The sequence below is a fragment of the Lepidochelys kempii genome, chromosome 1 (assembly GCF_965140285.1).
Source record: "Lepidochelys kempii isolate rLepKem1 chromosome 1, rLepKem1.hap1, whole genome shotgun sequence".
Taxonomy (NCBI): Eukaryota; Metazoa; Chordata; order Testudines; family Cheloniidae; genus Lepidochelys; species Lepidochelys kempii.
In genome coordinates, this window is record NC_136380.1 from 287,446,028 (window position 1) to 287,469,522 (window position 23,495).

At 40.5% G+C, this 23,495-nt stretch overlaps 1 protein-coding gene across 1 annotated transcript; it reads right to left on the minus strand.

Annotated features, from left to right (window-relative positions):
* Nucleotides 1-161: 161 nt before the first annotated feature.
* Nucleotides 162-23,495, minus strand: CCT2 (chaperonin containing TCP1 subunit 2). The gene is given in 17 exon segments (XM_073327802.2): nt 162-390; nt 2,058-2,199; nt 3,716-3,815; nt 5,244-5,347; nt 5,456-5,584; nt 6,994-7,113; nt 9,324-9,427; nt 13,571-13,698; nt 13,781-13,881; nt 14,086-14,288; nt 17,860-17,972; nt 20,226-20,302; nt 20,598-20,709; nt 20,812-20,877; nt 22,017-22,091; nt 23,189-23,245; nt 23,247-23,495. Coding segments are annotated over 17 exon segments (1,896 nt in total). The 5' UTR covers nt 23,481-23,495; the 3' UTR covers nt 162-359.

Here is a 23,495-nt window from a genome sequence, read left to right on the forward strand (position 1 = left end):
CTCAGCTCCGGATGCTGAGAAAGTCCATTGCAATTCTCTCGATATATCAAGATCACACTCACTCATTCTTTATCAAGAAAAAAAAACTCAGATATGAATTTGAAACTTTATTTCAGGGATCTATTGAGGGAACTAGGAAAGGAACAAAAAGAATATAGATGTTTCATACAACCCATGTTTTATTTGAATGTAAAATGCCTTTTTTAAAGCACAAAAACAAAATAAGTTAAATCTGCAGGAAAATGTAATAATGACATGCCAGTAATGAACACACTCTTTCTGTTTCATAACCTCTTAGGGTTTTTTTTTGTTTAAGTACTTGGCGAGATCTGGTCCACACATCCTTATGGGTTGAACAGTTAACATGGGCGATGGTCTGGTACACGTTTCCTGAAAGAAAATCACATGATTTAGAGTGGTATCTTCTCCTTGAAGTCCAGCAGACATTTTTTAAAGTACCTTAAGTTTTTCACACTACTGTAAAGTCAATGCCAATTACTTCCATAAGTATGGAACATATGAGCTGCCCATCTGGATGTGTCCCCAGTCCCTCAAATCCAGTATCTTGTCTCTGACAGTACTCAGCACCACATGCTTCCTGAGAAGGCAACCTAATGATAAACTGTTAGGGCTAATTTGTCCAGTAAGCATCTTCTCTTAATAATTACTCAGTTGAGACCTAAAGCATTAGATTTTATACACCTTCTAAAACTTTAAGTAATAATTTTACTAATGTAACTGGATATGTTATGTACATAAAACATTTCAACTTTTTAAATCTTTCCCAGCTGATGGCAAATTTAAAATTCGTTAGGGTGCATAAGTTGTTCAAATTTTCCCCTCCAAGATGCGTTATTCATATTTATCAACAACATTCATGTTGCCCATTCACCTAACTTTGGAAATTTCCTCTGAAGTTTCTCAGAATCCTCTATGGACTTGGCTAACAATTGCAAATTGTGTTATCTGCACATTTTGCCACCTCCCTGTTCATTCCTTTTTCCACATCAACACACAGCAGTTCTAGTAGAAACTTGTGGCACCCCACAGTTAACTTTTCCCATGACAATTCGCTAATATTTTCTAATGTCTGTTTTTACAAAGTTAAAATTAAGGCTGAAATTCACCAATATGGTGAGGGCTTACATAAGCCCTTTGTGTCACCAAAACCTTTTAGGTAACACCAAATTAGTTTTGCAAGGCTGTTGCCACAGGGATGAATTTTACTGGTAAGGAACAATGAGGGATTCTTCATTAGCAGTCATTTTATTTCCAATAAATTCCTCAGTGCAGGACTTGATTTAACCAGGGAAAGAACTATCTTTTGCCACAAATTATATGAAGTGACTCTTCAAGGTGGCGTACAAAATTATAGAATATTTTCAGGTACACAGATGTCAACATGCTCTAAGTTACAGCCTCTGAATCATCCAAAGAATGATGTTACTTACTTTACAGTAACTATAGTTTTTAGAGAGGTGTCATCCACTTGGATTCCACTCTTGGTTTGCATGTGCCCCAAGAGTGGAATCCATGCGGGCAATGACATGAAGAAATGTGGGTTATACATTAAGATCGGTAGATGAACTTTACTCCTAGTACACCAATCAGCAACCGAAGTAGACAAAATAATAGTAAACAGACAGCCACAAGCAGTAGCAGATTCCATTTCAGATAAATTTTGGGCATCCAGCTACAATTTTAGCTTTTAGGGTTTTTTAACAACGGAGAGAATCAAAAACTGCCTTCCCCATTTTTCTCCACAAACAGATTTCTCCAGTGAACTCAGAGTTTAGTTCTACACGCTCTGATCAAACTCTGCGTCACAGCTATGGATTTTCATTGGCTAGATGGTGCTTAAACATACTCTAATTTAAACATCACAATGACTTTGGAGAGTCAATTGTTTTTGCTATTGCAAACTAAATGTGGGAAATGTTAGAGTAGAAACAAAAAATAGCTTTATCGGAAAAAAGAGACAATATTTAGCTTGAAAAGAAGGGTTTTATCTAATGGTATAACTAGAACACCAAACTTAGATTCAGAGTTTAGGATACCTTGGTGCTGCTTTAATAATGTCATCCACACGAAGAATCATTTCTGCTGCTTCAGCTGCACTCAGCAGAACTTGTCTCTTGACTTGGAAGCTTTCAGTTACTCCCAGCGTTGCCATGTCTCCAATGACACCATCCTTCATATCTTTAAAAAGAAAGATACTTTGCCAGAAGGGTTTTTTTTTGGTGTTTGTTTTTTAAAAGGAAAAGCTTACTAATAACCTGCATTATGCACAAAGCTATCTAAATCAAGTGCAGATAAAAACATTACATCTCAACCATGTATTATCCATATGTCATAGATTCTACAGAAAAACTAATTTAGAAATTACATATTTTAAAGAAAAGGGTCAATACTTATTACCTATTTCCCTCCACCTGTAAAGCCAGGTGCTTTAATGACTATGAGTCCAACTATGCAGGGCTAAAAGGGAGATAATGTAAAATATCTCCACAAGTGACCTAAAATAGATTTTCTACATACAGAAATGTCAACTCCAAAATTCACCAACTTGGGATGTTCCTGGGCTAGAAGAGAGTGTTAGGTTCCCTTGGGAAGCTGTGAATATCCCCTTTCCAACAGTATGAATCTTCCATTATGAAATGCCCTACAAAGCTGCAATATGGTGGTCTTAAATTCACGATATATTAAGTACATACAAGCTGTTATTGAGGGCTTGTGTATTTGAACAGTTAGTCTCTGACAAGCTGGGGTGTAAGCCTACCTCACACTAGGCTGCCACATGCTAACTGTCTATGGGACCCTTCACACAAAGTTAGACAGTGCGCTTTGATCTGCCCCTGTTTCAAAGTGGGCATCCACACTGAACCAATTATCCCAAATTCAAGCCAATAAAACTTGCATCACATCATCATGAGTACCATGTTTTCTTGCTATGCATGTGTATATATTTGATATGCAAACACATGCATGAGGATATTAATATGTTTAATTTTCAGGATATATTTGTAACTTTTTTGCACTATTAACTAAGAACCTGAAAATAACATTTACATATTATAGAATAGATGTAGTCTTCTATATTTGAACTTAAAATAGTCAGTTATTTACTATAACCATCCTTTCTATTACAACCATGTCAAAGTGGAGTTTTTCAACCTTATGTTACTTATCACTTTGTTTCAAATTCTTCATCTATTTACTGTCACTTCCTAATGCTGCTACTCAATCTTGACTGAATCATAGCATTAACACTCACTGATGTTAATTTACTTACTTATACTTTAACCAGGAAGGTAAAAGAATAGGTTATAGCCATACAGCCATCTCTATTCCAAATGATCAATAGAAACCATGAACTGGTCTCCTAGCATAACCACCTCAGAGGACCGAGACAATTACATGTTAAGACAGTACAGGAAAAAGCTAGTACTTTCATTCATCATATGAAACCATGATTTATGTCCACCCAATTGGACATCTATTGATGCAAATAGGTGTGACTATTTTTCAAGCTAGGGTGTTAAGATTATACTTTAAATCCTAATTATTTTGTTTGTGATGCAGTAAACTCTTGCCTTGACTTTATCAAAAGGTCAAGTTTGCACCCAGTAAGTCACAACAATGCAAAGGCACACATTCCACACCATAAAAAAGGACAAAAAATTCAATACAATTCACATGCTATCAAATTTCTCACCAAGTCCATAAGTTGTTTTCCCTTCACTGTGAGCAGCTCTGAGCTGAGACACTAAATCTGCACTATCATAGCCAGCATTATCAGCTATAATGGTTGGGATCTAAAAGAATAAATATGCATGACAACAGATCAGAGGATGCAAATAAAGCAAGTAAAAAACAACAAAATAACCATACTGCAACAACTCTATACAAACTTAAGGTTGCTTATTTACTCTTCAGTTACAAAAACAGCTGTAAAAGAGAAAGGCATAGTCACAAAAAACATACATAAGCAGAAGTTCCCCAGTTGAGGTCGTCAACAAATGTTTTTCATTAATTTATAGGTACACAAAGTTATACTATGACCACTTGAAACAAAATATTTATCTGCAATTAAAATGGTTTGCATGATTTCTTGTGATCCGTGCAAAATAATTCTCTACACTGAGAATACACATGCAAATTTGCAGGCCAAAAGGTGTTTAGATTGGTTGAAAATATATAGCTTAGAAAAAGTCCAAAACGACAACCTTAATGCTGAAACAGATAGTAAGCAGCTCTTAAAACAAAATCCTATTAATTTGTATTAAAGGTATATATTTCAGTAAGAAAGAAATTGGAAAAAATAGACCAAAACATTTATTATGAGAATACTATTCCCTCAGGCTTGAGATCTTTGTAAGCAGTAGTAGAGGGAATGCTAGCTACAATATTTTAGTAGGTTTTTCCTTCAATTTAACACATGAACACAAGAGTACATTTTCTCATTAATGATTTCAAACTGGTCTTGTGGCACTTGTTCCATTTTAACAATGTAATCTTGCTGATGAGCATTTTTCAACAAAACGTTCTTTTACTCAACGCATGTCAGTCTAAGTGATGCTAGAGCAAACTGTGTAGGGTCATTAAAGAGACAGTATTCTCTAAATTAAACATTACTTGACTTTCTGAAAAAAGTTTTCCCTAGTTTAAAATGTTGCTACTGGAAGTCAGGCTTTCCCAACTCTGTGCTCCAATACAAGCAAAGTTAGCATTTAATGTGTATTGTATTCACTTTTCTGTGGTGGTGTCTCATTTTTCACGAGATGAAGCAAATATTTTCTAAGATTTTATATAGGGAAGTTCGGACAGTGCTAGAGAATTTTTTCTATTAAAGCATTACTGTAATCTCCCTGAACCAGCCACCTAAATCAGCTGGAACCAATGTGTGCTGCCCGTTCTACTGAGCCTTAGGGTATATGCCTACACAGCTAAAGAAAAACTCACAACTGGCCCATGCCAGCCGATTCCAGCTTGTGGGGTTTGGGCTGCAAGGCTGTTTCATTTCTGTGTAGACTTCCAGGCTCATGTCCCAGAGCCTGGGCTCCAAACCGAGCACGGGCAGGGGCAGGAGGAGGGGAGGAGGAATGCATGAGGATGGAGTACAGTGCATGTGCTGGCCAAACAGACACTGCTACCAAAGTTCTCCAATTGGCAGCGCAGGGATGCAAGTGCACCTATAGTGGAGCACCCTTAGGGACACTATTTGAAGAAGAACATTAACTTACCATTCTCAAGGCCTTCGCAAAAGACTCCATTGCAACAGATTCTTTGCCTGGTGTTCTATTGGCAACCTCTGTGACAGCATTAGCCATCAGCATCTCTGAGCAACCTGTATATTAAAAGAATGTAAGTACCTTACAACCTGTCTTGACTGACAACAAGAAAAGGTTATACATAGTGTTGAAAAGAAAATGTAAAAGAGAACTTTAATATTCACCTCCACCATAAACAGTTCTAGTATCTTTCACAGTTTGGGCAAGGACACACAGAGCATCATGCAAAGATCGTTCGGCTTCATCTATAATCTGCTGTGTTGCTCCACGCAGTACTATGGTGCAAGCTTCACCTAAGGTCAAAAATAGCAAAACCAAAGAGCTAAGAACATAGCCAACAGAACATCAACAACATTTTGACAGAATGAAAAGCAAAGACAGTCCCAAAAGCATTTATGCTAGTTTTACTGACATCACCTTGGACAAGTTTAACCTATTAGGAAAAAATGCAATAGTTGGCATTTCACAGTACAAATGAAAATTTCTAATGAACTTCGTTAACCATGCCATTTTCATCCATGTCCTACTATAGAATTTGCTGTATTTCTTTGCAAATAGTTAATTTAGAAGCATCAAATATCAAGCAATAACTTGATAAACTACATATAGATCAGAAGTATTGGCACTTTCTGGTTAATGAAAGTTACTGAAATCTATTCTAGAAGATTCCTGCTAACAGGTTGCCACTTGCCTCACCACTGTTTCATTTACCAAAAAGGGGTGTGGGGAGGGGACACAAAGTCTTAGGTCCCAATTTTGCAAACACTTATGAACGTACATAACACAATACAGTAAAATTAAACCTATGGACATATCATAAGGACAAGAGCCTTAGTGTTGGCCAGGCTTTTAAGACAAAATGTTACCTGTCACACGGTGCATTTAAAGTATCTATTCTAATGACAACCATTTAATGAACAAGTTAAATATAACAGTTAGTAATAAATAGGGCCCTACCAAATTCACATGCCATTTTGGTCAACTTCAGTCATGGGATTTTTAAAATTGTAAATTTCATGATTTCAAATATTTAAATCTGAAATTTCCCAGTGTAACTGTAGGAATACTGACCCAAAGGGGGATTGCAAAGTTATTGTAGGGGGATTGCGGTATTGCCACCTTTACTTCTACGTTCCCGCTGGCAGCAGTGCTCACTTCAGAGTTGGGCAGCTGGAGAGCAGCAGCTGCTGGCTGGGAGCCTAGCTCTGAAGACAATACCACTGCCAGCAGCAGCACAGAAGGAAGGATGGCATGGTATGGTATTGCCACCCTTACTTCTGCACGGCTGCCTTCAGAACAGCAGCTGCTACTTGCCAGCCACCCAGCTCTGAAAGCAACAGCACAGAGTAAGGGTAGTATAGTATGTTATTGCCACCCTTACTTCTGCACTGCTCCTCGTGGGGCTCTGCCTTCAGAGCTGGATGTCTGGCCAGCAGCCAGCACTCTCTAGCCACCCACCTCTGAAGGCAGCACAGAGGTAAGGGTGGTAATACCGAGACCCCCCCTGCAACCTAATTTGGGGTCAGGACCTCCAGTTTGAGAAATGTCGGTTTCCCCTGTGAAATCTGTATAGCATAGGGTGAAAGCACACCAGAGACCAGATTTCACAGTCCGTGACGCGTTTTTCACGGCTGAGAATTTGGCAGGGCTCTAGTGATAAATGAATGAAATTATAATGGTTGGTTAATGGTAAAATACTTACCCATAGCTACACCAGAGAAATGAATGAGTTTATCTTCTCCAATCAGAACCTCTTCAATAAGCTTGCAACTTCCTAGTTTTACCAGCTCTGGGTGATCAAAGGTTGAGGCAATTTCACCACCTATGAATGTAAGTTCATATTAAACTACTTGTTTGGTTACAGTCTACATCAAGTCTGGGAAGATCTAAAGCTTCCTTTAGCTACTAACAACACTACACCAGTGTTTTCTAAAATTGGTGGCAGGACCGAATATCTCAGTTATTCCCAGAGTCTCCACTTTCATGTTTAAAAAAAAAAGCTAGACTTATTTTATGGTCGCAAAATAAGTCTTTAAAGGGTGTGTATTTTCACTAAGGGAAAAAAAGGTGTGTGTGGGGGGGTCTAACTGGAGTTACCTAACATGATGTAAAAAGAAAAGGAGTACTTGTGGCACCTTAGAGACTAACCAATTTATTTGAGCATGAGCTTTCGTGAGCTACAGCTCACTTCAAAGCTCATGCTCAAATAAATTGGTTAGTCTCTAAGGTGCCACAAGTACTCCTTTTCTTTTTGCGAATACAGACTAACACGGCTGTTACTCTGAAACCTAACATGATGTAAAATCCTAGTGAAGACAAGGCAGTTTGTAGTTTCTACATACAAATTAGGTGGTCAAGTTAAAGACTAGGCTCCCCATAATTTCTAACTTGACCTACTAACTCACATGAAAGCTACAAACTGCCCTGTCTTCATTAGGATTTCACCTTGTTAGACAACTAGTCAGCTAGCTTGAGCTGAGAATACACCTTTTCGCTTTAGTAACAACAACGCCAAATTGTTAAACAACTGAAAACAATGCAAAGACGTTTGAGCTTACCGAGAGCCCTAAACAATACCTCCAAGGCTTGGACTGTTCCATCCTTTTCAATGGGTGCTAACTCAGATGTCAATGATGACAATTAATGTTGCATTTCACTGCTCAACCCATGTAAGAAACGATGACAAAGTTTCCACCATTTCCCAAAGCATGTGGAGGGCACAGGAGTCAGGAAGATGTATACATTAAAACATAAAACTTTATCACTATATGGTAGGATGCAACTGGTTTCATTTTCCTGAAGTGGAGGCTCAGCTTTGAAGAGTTTGGGAAATTCAACAGTATATATTGTGAAACTCCAGATTCCTGGCACCAAAATATTAAGAACAGAGCCTAGAAGTATATGTTTGTTTCACCTCTGCAAAAGCACTTTGAGATCTGATGAAGACACGGCTGTATTACTTTAAAATTTTGAATTTAATCCAATTATTTGATTAAAGAGATTCAGCTCCTACATGAAAACCATATCCAGTACCCAACTATTTCTTATTTCACTCTAATGCTTGACTACCATGAGTGTAGCTCCTTTTAGACTTTAGGGCCGCTGTTTTATAAAATGCAAAGCGAGTGATATAGAGCTACAGTATGATCACTACATACAAACCCATATGATCTTTAAACAATACAACCTTAAAAAATCATACTTCTGTTGGGATATTTAATTTATTTTACATACTATTGTAACTAGAATACTTATACTTCCCCAAAACCAAACAATGCTATACCTAGCAAGGCTTATCTGCAGCAGGCCTATCCCATTTTTTTTCCAGACTTTCTATATTGGTTACTTAGGGTACGAAACACATAATTCTGATTTTTTTTTTTAAATAGTTATTTACAGGTAACCTTTACAATATAGTCTGATCCTATTTATTAGCATGCTATGATAATGCAGGGCTCATGAGCTGGTGCCAAATGACAACAGTAAGTTTAAATTTAAAGCAGAGTAAATTGAGTAGGCAGCTGTCTATTAGCAAATTAACATATTTTACAGAGGCCAAGAGCCATCAAGAACATAAGAATGGCCGTTCTGGGTCAGAACAATGCTCCATCTACCTCAGTATCCTCTCTTCTGACAGTGGCCAGGTGCCAGATGCTTCAGAGGAACAAACAGAACAGGGCAATTATTGAGTGATCCATCCCATTGTCCAGTCCCAGCTTCTGGCAATCAGAGGTTTAAGGACATCAAGAGTACAAGGTTTCATCTCTGATGAATAGTAATTACTTTTGGGTAGATTTTACCTTGAGAAAAAAAATCCTTAGAGGTTCTTTTGTATTTAACTCCCCCACACTCCCAAGTAAATTGTGTTCATATTACTCCACCACTTTTTAAATTAACTTCTTTTCTTAAAATGAAAAGTTAAAGGCAAGTTGTATCAACTATGGAATCATGCATTAACATTTAGCATAAAATGAATTACTGATATGTCAACACCCAGGACATACTGCTATGATGCAGCATTCTTCTCTATACCTGTAACAAGAGCCAGACGTTCTACGCCTGCAAAGTCTGCATGTTCAATAGCCATAACACCAGCAGCACCAAACAGCTGTTCGGGGTAGTTATAAATCAGTTGCCTACAATTGAAGCACACACACATAATTTATGCTATCGAAAGACTGCATCTTTCATCAAAATTACATGATAGCGACAGAAGTAAACCTGCTTCTCAACATGAACAGAAATGGATTTTGAATTATTTAGATTCCAAAAATACTCAGGGTGCGAGGCACTTCCCAAACATGGAGAAAACGTCCCTGCACAAAGAGCACACAGCATGAAGAGTCACACAAATTCTGGGGGAGTAACTGGAAACTAAGACACTGTAAAGTAACTTCTAACTGTGGTTTTTCAAAATGGGTTATCCAGATATATTCCACTTGTGATGCACATACACCCAAAAGGTTCAAATTCAAATTATTTTGGCTATCTGTGCCTGTTGGGGCTGTGCCTGCACTGTAGTCCTCCTCATGATCTCCCACCCAAGGGACCAAACGGAAAAGTGGTCCCAAATGCCCCGAGTTCCTTCCCCAATACAGAATCCAATTTGCTTAAGATTCTGAAGTAGCACGAAAGGAGACCAGGTTGTATGTATTCCACTTCAGATGACTCAAATACAGTGACCAGGAGCATAGGAGGTGGGTGATCTAAGTATCTGAACACCTACCACAGAACAGGTCTGCCAAAGCACACATCAGTCCTTGATGCTTCTACAAGGGAGTAGTGTTGTATAAAATGTATACCAAACACATGCAGCTGCCCTACAAGTCTCAGGTTGGTACACAGTAGCTGCCTGGGACCTGGCTTGGGCTCCAATCTTTACTGGTAGATCTTGTCTGGCTGTTTCATAGTTGCCCTAGGGCAACTGTGAATCCAGTTAGATAACCTCTGGGCAAATACTGCCTTACCCATCATCCTATCTGCAAATATACACACCGTCTGGGGAATTCCTGAAAAGTTTAGTGGTGTCTAGACAGAACGACAGTGCCCTAAGTACATCTAGGGAGTGTAGGTTGGCCTGCCCTTGGTTGGAGTGGGGTTTTGGAAAAAAGAAAGACAGATGGATCACTTTATTTATATGGAAGCTTGAGTCTACTTTCCACAAGAATTTCAGATAAGGCCTAAGGGTCTCCCTGTCCTTATGGAATGTAGTGTACACAGTAGATTAGTCATAAGTGCCTGGATTTCTCCTACCCTTTAGTCAACAATATTGCCACCAAGAAGGCTGTGTTCATGGATAAATGGTAAAGTGAGCAGGTCAACAGAGTCTCAAAAAGGTAGAGCCACCATATCAATCTCACATCCATGATATTAAGGTCTCAAGGAGGAGAAGACCCCCTTATTGAGGGGAAACACATCCACATAAAGCCTTAAGGAATCTAGCTATCATCAGGTGGGAGACCACCACATGACCCTGCATGGGAGAGATGGTTGGTTGATAATGCTGCCAAGTGGACTCTTACTGAGCTGACAAGATAGCCCTGAGTTCTTCCGCAATAAGAAGGTAGTCCAAAATAGCAGTACCTGAGTCTCTAAGGGAGAGAATTGGCATTGTTGGGCCCAAATAGAGAATCTTTTCCACTTGGCTGAATGAGTAAACATAGTAGTCTTTCCTACTCGTGAATTGGTACATTCTGGACCTCAGCAGAACAGCTCCTCTTAAGTCATGGTTAGCCAGCCAATATCCACACTGTCAGGGATAACAAAGCTGGGGCCAGATGAAGAATCTGTCCCTGATTCTGGAAGATTATGTCTGGAAGAAGTATCAGAGGTTGAGTGGATAGATTCTGCAGGTCTGATAACAAAAACTTCATTGGCCAAGCTGGATTGAGCATGATTACTACAGCTGAGCATGTCTGAACTCACTTAAGACCCTTGGTATTAATGGGATTAGTGGGCAGGGGATGTACTTTTTTCCTGATGTCAAGGGAATGAGGAAGACATCTGATAGGGAGCCCAGACTCAGATCCCCCTGACACTTCTTGTTCTCATTTGAGGTAAGTCTATGGCTAAGTGACCAGTTATTGATGTCTTGTGTGATGGTGTCTTCAAAAGATCATTCATGATCATTTGTGAACTGCCTTCTGAGGCAGTCTGCCAGGACATCCCATAAGCCTGGTAAATGAAAGGCAACCAGAGTGATTTTGTGGGACACACCAACTGCTGAGTTGGACAGCTTATTGACAAAAGGGAAATGATTGTGCTCCTTCCTGCCTGTTTATACAAGACATTGCTGTCATGTTATATCTAGACCATCAATCCTCTCAATATGGGAAGGAATGCTGTGTGTGTCCAATGAATTGCTTTCAACCCCAGTACATTTAAGTGAAGGCAAGTGTCTTCAGGAGTCCAGAGGCCTTGGATTTGCAGATGATCTAGGTGAGTTCAAGCATGTGTCATTAGTGTACTGGATGGCAACAGTGAGAAAGGGTACCTCCTTTAACATTTAGAGGGTTCTTTCACCAGTTACAGTAGGACTTCTGGGGGGGGGGAGGGGGTCTTGCACTTTAACATTTATGTGACATTTTCTTGGGCAGATGCACAGATTTTTGCATAGAGCATAGGTGAAGTCTGGCATGCTTTGTGACATATATCCAAGGGTCCGTGTGACTTCTGGCTCACATGGCCCCTATGTTGTTATTCATGTTTAAGGCTGAGCCTGCAGCTGGTTCATGAGATCAACTATGGTACTGAATATGTCCTAAAGCAGATAAGACTTTGGTGTTATCGAAACTAGCAACGCCCCTATGAAGTCTACCCTCTGGGTTGACAACAGAATCAACTTTTTTATTGATCAAGTCCCAGGATAGTGAACAGCTGAAGAATGGAGTCACTTACATGTGTTGATTTCACTCAAATGATTCCCTACTTTTTCACGAGCTTCTATTACCACAGCCATGGAGTTGAAGACCCTTAGCGTTGTTGACAGTTGAAATGGCAGAACTCTGTATTGACAGTGGGAATTTATCACTTGGAATCTCAAACATTTCATAGGAGTTGAATGGATTGTTATATGAAACGAGGATCTAAGGAAGGGATTATAGAGGCTATCTGAAGAACCAGAGAGAGTCTAGAATTGGGCACCAATCCTGTTTTTTCTTCAGACTTCACAGTCTTTCATGAGAGAAATCCCTGAAAAAGGGATGGGGAAGGAGGGTGCAAGGTAGGGAGACTCTGAAATTGTTTCAAATACCCCACCCCTTCGGGATGCGACAGGATGAGTAAAGATCCTCCAGATGTTGTAAACAGCTCTCAACCAAGATGTAAAATTAACTGCCTTGATGTAGCCACAGGGTGAGCAGCCAATGAAGGGAAGGCAGAGTGTCTTCCTTTGGTACCTCTGCTTAGACTACATTTGTGGTATGGCCTGCTTCCTTCTTGGTGCAGGCATGTAGACTCACAGAGATCTTTGAGTTACTTGTGAGTCTTTCATCAAGAGTATTGCCTCATTGGTTTTACTATTCAAAAGATCACACCCTTCAAATGGCAAGTCCTCAGTGATAAGTATATGAAATGGATAAATAAAGAGATCAACTTATAGTCAGTTGTTTATTGTAGCCATCACAAAAGAAGAAGATCTTAAGGAATGTTTTTAAAAAGAAGAAGAATGTGGCTCTGCAGACCAGCTCAGAAAAGGTGTTCTATATGTAGCAAATGGCATGGAACACTACACGGAGAGAGCTGGAGTACCAGTCACAAGGGGTGTCACGGCTGACAACAAAAGGGATGGGGATGACAGTAAGAAACAAAGGCCAGATCCTCAAAGCTATTTAGGCACCGATCACCCATTGAAATCAATGGGCGTTAGGTGCCTAAATAGCTTTGAGGATCTGGGCCAAAGATGATTCAGAAAACATGGGGTAGATATAAGTAGATTCTTGTACTCAATCACAGGCAGCTTCAACATAATGCAAGGGAGTAGGGAGAGTGAGTGGAAGGATTTAAAAGGTAGGGGGCATGGCGCAGTCAGAATGACAGGTAAGAAAATTACTTAGCAATTGTGTTTTCCATGGAGTGGAACGGGGTGGTAAGGAGTGATATTGGACTCAGTGAAGATGTTACAATAAATAAGAAGTCTGATGATAAACAGCCGGATGAATCTTATGTGTGTGGGTAGAGAGAGCTGGATCTTAAAAAAGTTATGAAGCAGCAAGCCTTTAACAATATATAACATGTGGGACATAGTCACATACCTTATTCCTTCCACAATAAATACATACCTGTTAATAAAGCAGTTTATTCCATGCTTAAGAATACGTTCAACCTTCTCTTTCATTTTTTCTTTTTCTGCTTGTTCTATTTCTGCTACCTTTGCTGTCGAATCCACTCTTACACGAGAGCCAAAAACCTAAATTAAAAACAAAGATGTAAGATTTATTTGAAAATTAACTCAATTTATAAAGAAGGCTTCTATTATATTAATCACCTACCTTAATTTTATCTGTATCCATGCCAGTGTTTGCAATAAGTATCTTTGCATTTTCAATTCTTTTTGGCTGGTTGACACCAATCTTTTTATCTAGCAGAAAGCCTACAGTGAAAGAGAAAGTAGCACAAACTCAGCATGCCTTAAAATGGGAAAAGGACTATTATTCTAAAATGTGTCAAAAATTTGTATAGATTCACCTACCAATACCATAGCAATGTTTCCTGAAGCACATACAGACATATGTATATATCTCACATATAGTGTTAATTTCAACTCTCAAATACACAGTCACTGAATAAAACATACCTTCATCTAAGTAAGAGTCTACCAGACTTCCACCTAGTTTCTTGATAATATGGATAGCTTCCAAATTACCAGATCCTTTCAGTCTAAGGACAGCTTCCACTGCTAGTTTAGTAAAGTGATCTTTATGATGAGTAAGTAGTTTTGAGGACAATGTGGTCCCTGCAATGTTCATCAAGTCTTCACGGAACTTTATTTCATCATCACTAAAACAAACACAATGTAACCAAGTGAGTAAAATTAAATGGACAGGACTGAAGAAGCAATTCAACTGACTGACACTACACTACACTCAGATATATTGTTATATACTTTTCCTCAACATTTTTGAAGTGATGTGCAGTTGCAAAATAGTTGCATTTTGCGATTATTCCATTGTATGCCTCACTACATGAAGCACTCTCTACTTAGGATATGAATTTGAATAAAAGCACCTCTTGAAAAGGAGTTGGTGCTCAATGGACAACAAACCATATATGGCCTGTTGCATTACTGCACATATATATTATTGATACTTCGCACTTACATAGTGCTTTCACCTATACATTTCAAAACACTTAACAGTGGGTAAGAATCATCACCCCCATTTTTCAGTTGGAGAAAGTCACAGACAGAAACAGTATGTAGACTTGACATAAGCAACTTGCCTCATTTCTTAATGGGCATGATTGGGAAGGTGCATGGAAGGTTAAGTTGTCGTAACGAACAGTATGCTGGAGTCAGGATGGCTAGTTAAGATTAGTAGGAATATCCTGATATTAGCAAACAAGCATAAATGTAAGAAAAGTTGAAGATCAGATTATGCATGAACAGTGTATGCTGTACAGGGATTGGTTCCTGAAAAGTAACCAAGTCAATCATGAAATGTAAGATGCATATAGTTAGGCACTAGTTAGGAACTAGTGTTGGTAGAAATGAATATAAGTAAGTTTTACTGTATGACTTTGGATCTATGCTGTATCCTGCATCCACCCCGCTACTTTGCATCTAATCAACTCAACATATCTTTGCTGTATGCCAAATAAAGGAATACGAAAGATGAGATTGGAGCCAAACTGAGTTTTTGGGGAACTGAGTGGAAAAGGTCTCAGGGAACCCCAACACAGTACTGTATTTTGTTTTGATCTTTATTTCTCCTTTAGAATAAAATGTAAACACCTGTATTTAAGTGCTTCAATTTAACTGGGATTATTGTAACAAATATTCAGATTACTCGAATGAGCGGTCACACCTTTCTTATTACGGTCCGATACCATGGTGACAGGTGTGGTATCAGAGGGCCTGCTGTACCTTCAACTCATATTCCAAGATGCTGCTTCATTCAGGTATTTGATTATGAAAACTGGTAAAGAATAATTTCATATCTATATTGTTCATTGACAGAACAAGAAACTGCACAGATCATTTGGGCCAAATACGAGGAACTGCTTCTTTACAGGAGTCTTGATGAGGACAGAACATTTGAGCAGAGTTACTGAGCTAAATTCTCAGTTACATTAAGGCCTCATAACACCACCTTGACAGTATAAAGGGGTCTTAAGTGGCTCAAAGAATGCCCCTTGTGCAGATCCCTAGCAACGGCAAGTACTCTATTTTGGCCCTGTTCACAGGCAACAGCACAGAAGTGGATAGTGAAGGTTTCAAGGGGATGGCTGGAGTGTACCATACTATGACTATTCTCTTCTTCCCAGAGACATGGGGTCCATGAGAAGCAGGGTAAACTGGAGGTGCCCTGAGGTTCTAATTTATGTCAGGCAGGCTCCAGAATACAGTGAGCACAAAGGGGACGCAACGCTACCTTTGTCCAAATCTCTTGCCCAACTCCCCAAGTCCAGGAGAATATGCATTACATAACGACACGTTATCCTCAGATATAGCTTGTACAGCAACTATTTTCCCAGTACCTGCTGAAGATTTGGTTTGAACCAAAGTAAACTGTTTGCAGCTTTTTCTAGTCAATACAGACATGATGTTGCAAAGTTGGAGAAATTTGGAAAAGGTGGCTGGGTGGTTTCCACCTATTAAAAGGTAACAACCCTCCTTTTCTGTCACACACATCTGAAATCCCTATTGGCTCAGGACTAGGTAGAATACTGCTGGGGGAATTCTGCACCACTGCGCACGCGCAAAATTCATGTCTCCTGCAGATTTCTTTGCTTCCCTGCAGAAAAATGACTCTCTGACAGGGAAGCAAAGGGAAGCTGCAAGAGCAGTCACACACCACTCCCTAGCAGCGCAGGTACAACGTTTCAGGCATCCAAAGCAGCCAGCAGAGAGGTAAATCACCGTGGGGCTGGGGACACACCAGCCAGTGGCTCCTACCCTGAGCCAGGATCAGCTGCTAGTCCTGGCTGGGCTGGAGGCAGGAGAGGATGGGACTTCCTCTTTCCCTGCAATGAGTGGCTGGTGCTGTGCCAGACCCACCCCTAGAAACTTCCCCCAGCTGCAGGTAGTTCAGCATCCTCCCCTGCTTCCTGCCCACTCCTCAGCTGTAGAGGGGAGGGGCCACTGTATGGAGAGCTGCTCCCCCATCCACCCAACCCCTGTGCATCTGGACATCCCATACACAGACACCCCTGCCAAGCCTCACCTCGTACATCCAGAACCCCCCCAGCCCTCCGTACCCAAACCCCACCCCACTGAACCTCATCCCTGCATCTGGAATCCCCCCACATCCAGACCCTCTGCCTCTGGACCTCCACCCCTGCATCCAGACCACCCCCCACTAAGCTTCCTGCACTCAGACCCTGATCTTGATGAGCCCCACACCTACACCACCCTGAGCCCCCACCTTCAGACCCCCAACTAGCTGCACCCAGACCCCCCCACCCCAGCAAGCCCCACTCCCCCAGCAGCCAGACTCCTGCTGCTGAGACCCCCATACCCAGACCCTTCCGCTGAGCCCCAACAATCTTCACCTGGAAGCCCCTGCAGAGTCCCAAAGACCCTGCACCCCCACAACGAGCCTCTTGGAGCCTCCAATCACACTTGGATTCTGCCTGGTTGAGCCTACCTACCCCACACCTGGTGCAGACGGGCATGGCCCCAGCATGTTTCTGTGACAGGCCCAGGCCTTGTGCTGTGTCAGGGTCGGGAGCAGCCTCACCACTGAATCCATGTGCTGGGAGTGGGGGGCTGCAGAATGAGTTTCCACTTCTTGCAGTTAGTGGCCTGTGCTCCCCACTGCCATGCTGGAGTCTTTGCATTTATTTATTGACAAATAAAACTTGTAGAATTTTAAAATACTGTAAGCAGAATTTTTAATTTTTTGGCGCAGAATGCCCTCAGGAGTAGAACAGTTCCTGAAACTAGTTCTGATTTTTTTAATAGATTTAAAGTCAACCGTATCCATCTGAGATTGAAATAACTTTGGATCTGGGTTTATGGATGTAGAGAATCTGGAAGTGAAACTAGAAATCTATAGTACACATTGAAAAATCTGAACAAAATTGCAAATTTTGTTGAAGGGGAAAATTATATTTTAAGGCAAACTATATTCTAGTTAAACAGCTACATCTTTTAGTATTTTAAGATAATTTGTCTATATTTTTAAAAAGCCTTTATAGTTTAGCTAAAGAAAATTGTGATAACATCTATTCAAAAAATATTGCTTAGATCATATTATATTCTAAAGTATAAAAATGAAGAAAACCAAACTGTTTTCCTCCTGCTGAACAATTCTTATCTGTTTGTCCTACCCATCTGTGACAGTTTACACAAAAATTAATCAGGACAACAAAAGAAGATTACTACTGCAAATGTAAGATATTTACTAACCCATGATCCACTGCAGATTTCAAGAGGGCCTCTCTTGCTGCTTTTGTAGCTTCTCTCCAACCTGCAATGATGGTTTGAGGATGAATCTTCTTTGCAACTAATGCTTCTGCCTCCTATTAACATAAAACATATAATTAATTTACTTCAACGTCAAATTTGAACCGAGGAAGGCAATTTATTCAGTAAGATAATTTAGAATCTTTTCAACACCAAAAGGAGTCTTTTAATCCACCTGACAGCCAAAACGATCAAAACAATCTTAACGTGAATGATTTAGGAAATATGTATTTACCCTCTAATACTTCAAATACAGATGTGGCCATTCATGCTGCTAGTATCTCTTACCTAAGCAACTAATGTGCTTTATTCAGGGTGGCCCTTGAAGATCATCTGGAAGCTTTGTCTACTCCAAGCCATAGCTATATTTTGAACAGGCAAGCAGGTTATTCTAAAAATGTATCATCTACTCGAAGCTTTGCATTGGCTTCCTGTTCACTTATGGGTGTAACTCAAGGGGCTGGTGAGAAATTTTAAAGCCCTGGTAAGTCAGCTACCCAAGAGATCATCTCTCATCTTAAGCCCTATCATTTCAGTTAAGATCAGCAGGTGCTCTTGATGTCAGTTCCTGGAGCTAAAATCTCTAGGCCTTGAAGAGCTTTGTCAGCAGGAGGTCCTTGCCTCTGAAGCTCCCTCCACAGGTAGCTCAACAGAGTCAAAACTCAGTCTGCAATCAAACACTGTACCAGTCTGCTAACTGCAAGAGCCAGAAAGCGAAACTGATTATATGATAAACAATTAAATTGCCTTTTTACCTTTTGCATATCAGTTGCGTGAGGAAGACAAAATCCTTTCAATTGCAATAATTCAAGATGTTGTTAGTAATAGATAAGGAATACAGTTGTTTAAAATACTATAAATATTAACAGAACAGTGTGACCCAAGGACCTCTTAACGCCAACTGGCATAGGGAACAGGAATACATAAGGGTTTCAGAGATCCTCTGGGTCTGGTGTCTACATACTAGTTAACCAAAGAGTATCATGCAAGGTCTCTTATGATAGCCTGTGTCACACTGGTCACAACTGTGAGATGTATCTACAGAAAATATGTAAGAAAAAGTTAAGTTCTCTAGGTCTGAGAGTTAAGGTAGGCCACCAGAAGATGATCCACAAGCTCCCGACAGGCAGGAAGGACGAGATGCTTATCTGCGTGCGCCTGGTCACGTGCATCGAATGTTGTATGGCTCACAATGGATGCCCATTTATAGTCTGAGCAAAATGTTACTTAATAGATTGTGGGGACTGCAGGAAAACACAGCAAAGGTTTAGGAGTAAACAGCATATAATAAATAGCTTTGGGTTTCTTTTTGTGCAGTTGGGAGACCATTTTCATGGAGCTGCACCCACAGTTCCCCCCCACCGCCCACTCATCTCTGGGACTGCTTTTTCCCCCCTTGAACTATGCCCCATTCAGCATCATGCGCAAACCGCTAACCCCTTGCTATTTTTTTGGTGGGGTCTTTTTGTGGTTTGGACGAACCAGACTTGTTTTGGGGTGGTTTTCCTGGCCACCTGTGCAGATGAACCCCCAGTTATCCTTTAATTTGTGAGGACAAGCCACCAGTGGGCTTGGTCTTATGAAGCAGGGACCTCAGCCAACTTGGTTGAAACACTGGAAAAAGGACTTGGGGCAAGCTATCATATAGGACACAGAGGCCTTGTGAGTTAAGTTTAGGCTCTAGAACGCACGTTATGATGGTTATATATATATATAAATAAAACCATTTCTTACCAATATTCTTCCTTCCTATCACTTGAATCTCTGTTCTTTGATACATTTATTCTTGTTTTCACTATCTCCCCCACACTCCCCCAGGTGCTATGTGTAAAGTAAGGTGGTGATCCTGAGTTGAATCTTGTGGCTGGTGAATACTACTTTTTTAGGACTAGCAAGTCAGGGTTCTCCAAGTGTTCAGTGAGATGGGGGTGGGCATTCCAGAGGGATGGTTGGAGGACTTGGGGGTTGGTGAGCACCTATTGCTAGCCTGTACAGAGAGAGTGAGGCTGGCAGAGACCTGGAAGGTAGTACCTGCATTGCCAGAGGCTGGTGAAGTCAAGGAACTGATACACAGCAGACACAGACAAGAATTCCTCACATTAAGGGTAGGAGGTAGCAAGGTGCTTCACAACCCTGGATACTCCCAAGAAGCAGCACAGGCATCATATAAGTTTTGTTCCTGTTTCTAAAAATTTGATAAATGATACACTAATGCTTACTCTCTTGGTGGCACCCTATGCTGTATATGGTACCAGAGCACTCAAATGCCAGATACAGTAGAAAATGTTTAAAAACAAAAGTTTCATTACCCTAAGTAATTCCGCTGCCAGCACAGTTACAGATGTAGTTCCATCACCAACCTCATCATCTTGAACCATTGACATGTCTAAGAGAGAATACTACTATGTTAGTTTATTTATTCAAATATTCTGTACTGCTCAGTACTAATGACAAATATTATATATTATGGATACACACTAGTTTGGAAATCAAAAACAGGGTTTTTAAAAACTACATAAGGGCAGGATTAATTGCAATAACTGAGCATCATATTATCAACCTGCTACATAGCAAAAGAAACTTGCACAGAGGATGTTTTGTTTGCTAAAGTAAACTATCTAATAATTGACCTACAAGGATGATTTAAAATATTGTAATGAAAAACATCTAGTCAAACTCACCAACCAAAACCTTGGCAGCTGGGTTGTCTACTCCAATAGATTTTAGGATGGTTGCACCATCATTGGTTACTGTCACTGTGCTGTCTCTTCCAGTACTTAGAAGAATCTTGTCCTACAGGATGCAAGATTTGGGATACTGCTTGAACATGTACTTCATAGTGGTACCACAGTTTTAACAGTTGTAAAGACAGCTGAGAGCCTGCAGATATCTTACCATGCCTTTGGGTCCCAGAGTGCTCTTAACCAGGTCTCCAATGGCAATAGCACCAATGAAGGATGACTGGAATAAAAGTGAACAAGCATCAGACAAGGATTCATCACTTCTTTTATAAGAGTAAGCAGCTAAAGATTAAACCATAACAGGGTCAGGAATCACAATTACTTGCCCTCATCTACTCCCTCCACCACCATATCCCATCCCCTTCCCTCCCCTGGTCCAGCTCTAAAGTCAGGCAGCTCCCTTCTCCTCATAACCTGGGTGCCAGTAGAGGAGCCACTCAGAGCACAAGAGATGCTGCTCTGTCTGCTCATTCTGTACCCAGCACTCCACCGACCCACAGCTGCTAGAAACAGAAACTCCATGGAAACTCCTGCTCAATCCCTACAAATTTAGGCTGGAGCATTCTCAGTACAGATGAAATCTTCAAAGAATTATACTGCAATAAGTCTCTACTACTGAACAAATGCAAACTGAATTTTTTAAAAAAAATTATTAAATATGGTCAAATTTGGCAGTTTTTCATGTGAGTGGCAAAAGAAATCCCACTCTCAGATTTCAAATCCTCAGTCCAAAGCATGGAAGGAGCAGACCTTCTCAACAAAACAGATACTTTTTAATATTTTGTTAATATGAGCGCACACACACTCCCCCACCCCAAATCTCGTTCTTGAAAACAGCTGAACCATTTTTGCTTAAAACTTGTTATATGCAACTGAAAACAGGGTCTTATACTTAGGGCTTGGTGTAAATTGTAATTTTATTTTTTTTTAAAGAAAATTCTCAACTGTGTAAATGGCAAAGTATTGCTTTTCAGGGAGCTTCCATGGAATTAATTTTACAGGTAACTTTAGCTGATTTCAATAACTGAATGAATTTTACAAGTTAATCAATTTCTTCCACACACATGCACATAGCAGTCTTATTCCTTTGTGTGCACAGAGCACTCTATTCTTCTGGATACACACACCACTGCAAGTAAAGGTAATGTTTTGTATTGAAGACTTTGTTGTAAACACTCTCTTTTTTTAAAAAATAAATATTTAAAAGATCGCCATTTGGGGGGAGGGGAGGCAATTTAATGGTTTCCATGCCCTCCCTGACAGTGTGATTTACACAGGGCCTTACTTATAATGGAAACTGTCAGGCAACCATACCTATAGAAGGTGTTAGCAGTTCTGCTGATATTTAAATAAACTCACCAACCGAGCTGTCTCTGCTTTTTCTTCATCTGCTCCAGCCTTGAAAATATTCACAGGTGCTAAGGAAAGGGATGCCTGAAATAATGGTGATCATTATTTAATTTCAACTTATGTTTGTGAGGTGTTTTGAAAATGAAGTGATAAAGCTAAATTACATTATGTTTCTGTTATGGTTGAATTACAATACTTAATATCCCCTATTCCTAGATATATTGTAATAAATGGATCTTTAACACACTTTTTATCTACATTTTTTTTTTAATCTTCACTTCACTGACATTATATAGAGCCTCTTAATTTAGAAAGATATTTATTACCTCAGGGGCACCAAAGAACTCAAATGCTGTCTCCAACTTTGCTGAGATGAACTAACGGAGCAAATATAAGATTTCCTGCCCTGTTCTGCCCTGCAGAACACAGAGATTTGCCTGGAAACTAACCAGATCTCCCTGACTGAGATTTCACCTGTGCTGGCAGTGAACTAGCTTTCTGCTACCCCTATTCCTGGAGTGATTACAGCTATTCTCTACTAGCTAGCAACCCTGGAGGAGCATTATCAGTTGGTGTAGTTTAAAGGAATCAGCTCTTAATTGAACCACCAGAAAATTAGGAAACCAGAACCTCTGTTGCTCCACTGCTCTGCTGCACCCAGCAGAAAATTGGAGCCGCTCATTTCAAAGTTTTGTGGAATTACTGAAAACAAACATAAAAACTTAAAAGTTGTTAGATGACAATATTTTTATCACAATTTTACTTCCTTGCCTTTCCCATGTCAATTACACCATAATAGTAGGATCTTTTAGCCCATTAAAATTAGAAATCTAAACTTAATCAAGGCCCCCATGAAATCAGCAGCAATCTAGAACTAAGTTGTACACCATCGAATGCTGCATTCTAAAGCGAACTCGGGATTCTTCAGCAGCTTCAAGTCAACTCAGAACCCGACGCAAAGGAACATACATGATTCAGTGGTATTAGGATGTTTGGATACTTACAGTATATTCAATTTTACACCGCTGCAAACTTTTAACACAGTAGATTGCTCTGATATAGGGTTGGGCCAATTCTGGAATAGTTTTCCCAAGGAGTAAGTTTCTTCCCAAGCCCCCGTCAGTTACTAGGAGCCTTGTGTGCAGAAACACAAAGACTTAGCTCCCTTAAACATATTTTACCTTGTTTGAGGTGGATGATCCTGTTACCCAGGTAAATCCTAACCTCGAGTCTACCAAGGGCCGCCTGCCTCAGCCACACCCCCGGGTGCCCCGCGGGAGAGCGGCTGCCGAGCGGTCGCTGTCCGGTCCCAGAGCTGTCATTGCCCCTCTCGCCAGCAGGCACGTGGACATCGGCCCCAAACCCGACAGCGTCAGAGCCCGGCCGGGCCCCGCCCCTCGCTCCCCTGGGATGGGGCGGCGGCCCCGTGGCGATGGGCCCCAGAGTGACGCAGGCCAGGCAGCGGCCCCGCATGGGGAGCCGCTCGAG